This window comes from Limulus polyphemus, unplaced genomic scaffold, assembly GCF_000517525.1.
Source record: "Limulus polyphemus unplaced genomic scaffold, Limulus_polyphemus-2.1.2 Scaffold9537, whole genome shotgun sequence".
NCBI lineage: Eukaryota > Metazoa > Arthropoda > Merostomata > Xiphosura > Limulidae > Limulus > Limulus polyphemus.
Window position 1 is genome coordinate 13,128 of NW_013675147.1, and position 7,098 is coordinate 20,225.

Below are 7,098 nucleotides of genomic sequence, written 5' to 3' on the forward strand. Positions count from 1 at the left end.
GGACAATGTTTTTAAAGGAAGGACTGTTGGGGACAATGTTTTTAAAGAATGGACTGTTGGGGACAATGTTTTTTAAAGAATGGACTGTTGGGGACAATGTTTTTAAAGAAAGGACTGTTGGGGACAATGTTTTTAAAGAAAGGACTGTTAGGGACAATGTTTTTAAAGAAAGGACTGTTAGGGACAATGTTTTTTAAAGAAAGGACTGTTAGGGACAATGATTTTTAAAGAAAGGACTGTTAGGGACAATGTTTTTTAAAGAAAGGACTGTTAGGGACAATATTTTTAAAGAAAGGACTGCATTTTATGGACGATACAATTTTTGGGGATTTCAAAATAATGTACTAAAATATAAAAGTAATCAGTTCAAATCTGGAACAAATATAAATATTGTAATCATTTCTTATAAATAACATTTCCTAATGTAATTTTCCAAGATATTAAAGATCATAATGCAAAATAACTAAAATTATCAAAAGTAATAGGCTTTATGTTTCGTAAACTACATGCATTTATGGAAGTTCTTATGAAGTTTCACACAGTTTCATCCACTAATTTTATAGTTGGAATGAAATATAGCAAGACTTGCATTGGCTACTAAGAAAGTTAGTAGCCGGTGGTCATCGGGTTAACCAAGATAACTTCAAGCTAGTCATTAGAAAGAAAGAAGCCCATAGGGACAACTTCTGTGGCTATACCTCCCATTCAGACGCCTCCACCACTGGAGAAAGAGCTTAAATCACTCATCTGGCAGTCTAAAGTTATAATTTTCATATACTGAAAATGTATTTCCAATAGGCACTTCCCTCTTCTCACAAGATAAGCTATTCTCGTCCAGTGCTGTCCTCTATATACACATTTTTCCTTTATGCATGCCACAAGCCTTCTGTTCCCCCCCCCCCCTATTGGAATCGAATTATTCCAACATGTCTCTCATCATGCATCACTTGTCCACCAATAGATGCATGACATACTCATGTGACTCCCTCTATACTCCTCTACCAAACCATCACTTCGAGGTTTGGCAGAAGACGTAAGCACCAGAGGAAGGTGGGGAGGGAAGTGTGAATGGAGGAAAGTACCTATTTGAATACATTTTCAGTACATGAAAATTATAACTTCTGATACGATACTTCTCTCTTCTCACAAGAATCCCACATTGATTAGGTGGTGGGACCAGTGCAAGGGAATGACAGAAGTACCCCCCTGAAAGCATCCAAAGGATGCCCCTGGAAATAAGAGAATCAGATCTGAACATTGTAACCACACCACTACTGAACCAGGTATACTGTTCATTTATCCATGAAATGTGTAGTAGATAATGGTGGAAAAAAAAGGAGCATATCCAAGTGGGAGAGGACTGTGGCAAGATAATGATCCTAACCATGTAAATATATATGTAACTCAATCCAACAAAGTATAAAAGAGTGTAAAACAATGGATGTACCCCTAGGTGTAGAGAGGCTAGGGTGCAACAGACTATTCTCAGTCAGTCAACTACATCCAAATCCCATGCCACTGGGAACCGACATACACGCAGGGGTAGGATGAGGATCATACCATCTTCAACTCAAGTTCAAGAGACCAGGGGGGAATCTAGAACCACACCAACTCCTGAGTATGATACATGTTAGCTTTAATCTATCAATCCAGGGACCAGACATCCAGTATTGAAAGGATGTCTATATAATATATATCACCTCCCCCAACAGTGGAACCATCCGAAAACCACTAACATTCCTGGAATAAGATACAATAAGGGACAGCAAAAAGGACAGAACCCCCTTACCTCCACTGTGATTCACAACACAGAAGGAGTACAATCGAGAGAGGAATATGGACAACCATAAATATGTGTGAGGTCTTATGTTGATTGGTTATACTCTTAACTCCAAAACCCAGCCATGGGTACCGACATCCACGTGTGGGTACGATGAGGGCCCCCAATCGAAGGGGTGAACTGCAATTGGACGTCTCACTCCTCTGTGAGTGTATATTTCATATTGGAGGATAGCACGTCATCTACACCTGCAGAACACAACCACCCTACTCTGCACTGAATGGTTATGGTCATCTTTGCATGGAACCCATTCAGGAGGGTGCCTCCACAGTCAACCACCCCAGCTATTTGGAACTGGAAAGTGGTAAGGACTCCTATACTCCACTAGAAGAAAAGGGATGAGAATGCGGTGGAGAGTCCGGAGGAACATCATCACTTGAGACAGTGAAACCCTATTTTCAAAAGCAGACCATACCAATTTATTCAATACAAGGCACGGCAGGAATGAACAACTATCCCCTTCTGCTTTACCCATACAGTCCATTGGTTGGGACAGTCCAGAATACCTGGCTAGACACTACTTGCCACAGAGCGGGATTCATATAATAAGTAAATAAAGCAAAGGTCCCTGAAAGGAAAAGAAAAACTATGAATATAAATTTACCGTCAAAGTTAAACTTGAAGAACGGCCACAGGTACCTGATGATGACAAAACCCTGTTGAAACGTTGTACATTTGTTGTTATGTTAAACTTATGTTAAGGTTTTTCTTCATTACTCATTCAAGCCGTCTCCAAGCATTATTAGTCTCAAAATGGGTTACTTGTTATCGAATTTGATGTTCAAAGTATTTCAGAGTTTCACTTCTGTTAATATACACTTAGTATAGTTTATTGATCAGAAGGTTAAGATGACCAAAGGGGCTTACCAAGCCTTTCATTCCAAGCTTTGGAGCAGAATTTCATTAAAGGAAATATATGCCAGATACGAGATGATAGAGGATTGAGCTGGGATGTTCATGTGACTGAAAAATCAGTGACATTTGTTTTTAAAATTTAAACAGAACACATCATAGATTGTGATTAAGCTCAGTAGCTTTTTACAGAAAATTTATAACAAATAAATATATATAGATGTTTTTGAATTAACAATTGGAAACTTAATTGTCCAAACATTTTGAACTTTTCGTTCAAGAAACCAACAGCATGACACAAGGCGTAGTCAGCTTCATGGCATATAGCATATATTACAGCTGGAGGATGCACCTATTGATAAACAAAGACTGATTTATAACAAACAAAATAACATAAAAATATGTAACTTATCAAGACATTTTAACCACATGAAAAATTTAATACGTAATTTCCTAAACTGTCATCACTTTTTACTCAGATCTATATTATCAGGATATGTTTCCCCTTTCTACTAAATGTTAACAAGTAAAATGTAAATTACAGAAAGAAACATTGATAAACCTTTAATATTGCAAGATATTTAGAAGTTCTACAATATTAGATTTTATCCTCACACCTTCTTTTTGTGCCAGTTTCTTACATAAATCTTGTGTGAAAACAGTAACAAAACTGAACTGTGGAGTTACTGGAACCATTACATGTAGGTGTGAAGGTTAGAGAGAGATGAGAATATTTTAACCATTCCATTCTCTATGAGAGAGACAGAGCTGGACCACAAATCCTATTTTATAGATAACATCCAGTTACTTGTAATTATGATGTGTGAAAACAGTAACAAAACTGAATTGTGGAGTTACTGGAACCATTACATGTAGGTGTGAAGGTTAGAGAGAGATGAGAATATTTTAACCATTCCATTCTCTATGAGAGAGACAGAGCTGGACCACAAATCCTGTTTCATAGATAACATCCAGTTACTTGTAATTATGATGTGTGAAAACAGTAACAAAACTGAACTGTGGAGTTACTGGAACCATTACATGTAGGTGTGAAGGTTACAGAGAGATGAGAATGGGAATATTTTAACCATTCCATTCTCTATGAGAGAGATAGAGCTGGACCACAAATCCTGTTTCATAGATAACATCCAGTTACTTGTAATTATGATGTGTGAAAACAGTAACAAAACTGAACTGTGGAGTTACTGGAACCATTACATGTAGGTGTGAAGGTTAGAGAGAGATGAGAATATTTTAACCATTCCATTCTCTATGAGAGAGACAGAGCTGGACCACAAATCCTGTTTCATAGATAACATCCAGTTACTTGTAATTATGATGCCACAGCCTCAATCATCTTTAAGAATTAGTTTCAAAACATAATTTACCCAAATCTTCCAAAAGGTAAGCACTTTTACTCATAATTGGAGAAGGTATGCTAAAAAACAGGGCCATCTCCTCCAAACATCTCTGCAAGAGTTTGTTACGTGTATGAATCATGCCTATGCGAAAGCTTGCTAATCCAAGAACCTAAAGAGAAAAGTTAAATAATGCTGTTATACATATATCTTTATTTAATAAGTATACATCAGTTAATAACTAGTTAAAATAAATAAACCACATACATATATTCTAAAAAACAATATAAAGAAAAAAAGGGAACAATTAACTGAAATAAGTAATATTTTTGTAACAACATGGGATTAAAAATAATTACTTTAAATTTCTATCCAAGTCTCATTTTATTTCATATTTTTTAACTTTTTACTTCACTGTACATTGATGGTTTCACTACAGTTAGTGTTAAGGCAGATAAAATAACATATAAAATATAAAGTTAGTCACCACAAAACAGTTGTTTGATTCTCATACTAACTTAAAATTTTACAAAACACATTTCTCTTTTGTACTATTATTAATTAAATTAAGTTTATAATTGACAAAATCCAATAAAAGTTTTACATATGACAATTTTGGCATCAGAACAGGAAATTAATTTTTTTTTGTCTACAAATATTGGGTCTCCACTAATGTTTGTTTGTTTCAAATATTGTAACGAGTTTAGTTTCAAAACATTTTACTTTCATTCTTAGAATGTTTTAATTCTACACAGAACTTTGAAGTACAAACTCATCACCAATCTTCAAATTATTTAGTATACCTTTGGTTCTAAAATAAGATCTTATAATTTATATACTAAGATAGTCAAGTTTTGAAGGTTATCCTATCAAGTTCTGTGTAGCAGTATTTTTCATATTTTATACCATATAAGAGAAAGCTTGTGATATAATTCTTGTTAACTGGAGGACGTTTTCTCATAATATGGTTACAATGGAGATTACTCACATTCTGCTCACCTCAGTCAGACCAAACAAGATATGAGTTCTCTCTGGATCGGGGATAGCCAAACTCAGGACACTTTGGAATCTTACATTTTCATCAAAAACTGAAAACATATAAACTTCATCCACAATGATATGGATTTTTTTCCTATGAAAAAAAGAAACAGCTGTATCATTAAAATAACTTAAACACTTCTAACACTTAAATGTTTGTAAGAACAAATGAAAGGGAGTACTTGATAAAACAAGGTTCTGTTGTAAACTAACAAGCACATATTTACAATACAGTAGAACATGGTTTAAATATTATTAAAAAAGATAAAATTTTAACTCGATTATTCATATAAATAAACACAGTTTTACAGTTCTGAGATACCAATACATTCATGTTTTATACATATCAATACACATACATAAACTTACCTACAACAAAAATGAAGAATATCTGAAATCAACGCAGGACCGTAAACTTGTCCAAGTGGGTCATGGGGGTTTAGCAGAATCATTCCTCGTACATTCTTACCCTGAAAATAATATAAAAACGCACACCAAAATATGAAACCTTAATTAAGCTATTACTCAAGAACACCAGTTGTTATCCTTAGTTTAAAAATCTCTGTTCGCTATAACAGAAGATATATCTAAAGATACTTAAACATGTAATTACGACTTAGAAACTTACAGCTTCTAAAGCTCTTTGATATCCATCTTCAATCTTTTGTAATGTCAGTTGAAACAGATGATGTTCTCCTCCTTCTATCTGAGAAGAAACAAATATTTTGACGAAGGAAAGGAACATCACTTGTAATCTGATGATAGCATTCGTCTTTTAATCAATCACTAACTTTCTAATGTACATAACTTATAACCTTACTTTACATTCACATCCTTGATATGGATACATGTACACAAGAAAATAGCTTCCTTATTTACATTACACACATATAAATACACCTCTATACGTTAAACATCATTTCAAACTTCAAATAATGCATGACAAACCTGAAAACTATCATATAATACATCTTTATATTTATTTACTGTCAAAAATCAAGAATGGACACATTTAAATGTAAAATATTTCATTACAAGTCTTAAGATAGCAAAATTAAGTCCATTCTCTACACTTTCTACATTCTGATTTAACCTGTAAAAATATATGCAGACTTAAATATTTTACATACAGTGTAAATTATTTCATTACAAGTCTTAAGATAGCAAAATTAAGTCCATTCTCTACACTTTCTACATTCTGATTTAACCTGTAAAAATATATGCAGACTTAAATATTTTACATACAGTGCTGGTTAGTGGAATTGGCCATATATCTACTGAGGACAACTGCCCAAAGTCTAAAGGTATTCGTCCACATACTGGTGTAGGAGACAGGATCACATCTTAAAGATAAACAGTAATAATATTAAAGTAATGTTAAGTGAGGTACCTACTGAACTGAACAATTAATTGAAAATACAATAACTTCAACTTTTACAGTTTGTAAATTCTGATCTCAATAATTACAACGTTTTGATCCACAGTGTCGAGTCATCAACAGGTAACGGTTGGATTCAAAAAATATAAACCCAATACTTTGGTTGATATGTTGTTAATATTAAAAACAAAATGTGCCTGCTATGTTTTTAAATTAGGATTTTAAACTAGATTTCTTACATATTCAAACACTGAAACTAAGTAACTGGAGCATTTTTATTTACTTTGAATATACTACATTAACCCAATGCATACAGCTGGGTCAAAGTGCACATATCATTTACAAAGTTACATTCAAATGTACATAGTTTACAAGTCAAATTGCTAATGAATGTGGCCTAAAATGTAGATAGTTTATAAGTCAAATTGCTAATGAATGTGGCCTAAAATGTAGATAGTTTATAAGTCAATTTGCTAATGAATGTGGCCTAAAATGTAGATAGTTTATAAGTCAAACTGCTAATGAATGTGGCCTAAAATGTAGATAGTTTATAAGTCAAACTGCTAATGAATGTGGCCTAAAATGTACATAGTTTATAAGTCAATTTGCTAATGAATGTAGATAGTTATAAG

The 7,098-nt window shown here is 33.6% G+C and overlaps 1 protein-coding gene across 2 annotated transcripts in view; it reads right to left on the reverse strand.

The window, feature by feature from the left end:
* LOC106475971 (probable inactive 1-aminocyclopropane-1-carboxylate synthase-like protein 2) overlaps positions 1-7,098 on the reverse strand; it is a 20,164-nt gene that overhangs the window by 10,464 nt on the left and 2,602 nt on the right. Inside the window, exons 2-6 of one of the 2 annotated variants that reach the window (XM_022379963.1) lie at positions 6,334-6,431; positions 5,717-5,790; positions 5,458-5,558; positions 5,050-5,182; positions 4,081-4,222 (exon numbers count right to left, since the gene is read on the reverse strand). In XM_022379963.1, coding sequence (XP_022235671.1) covers positions 4,081-4,222; positions 5,050-5,182; positions 5,458-5,540 — 358 coding nt within the window. In that variant the 5' untranslated portion in view covers positions 5,541-5,558; positions 5,717-5,790; positions 6,334-6,431. Of the gene's footprint in view, positions 1-4,080; positions 4,223-5,049; positions 5,183-5,457; positions 5,559-5,716; positions 5,795-6,333; positions 6,432-7,098 lie in introns of both variants that reach the window. The other variant, XM_013936647.2, reaches the window with a different exon arrangement.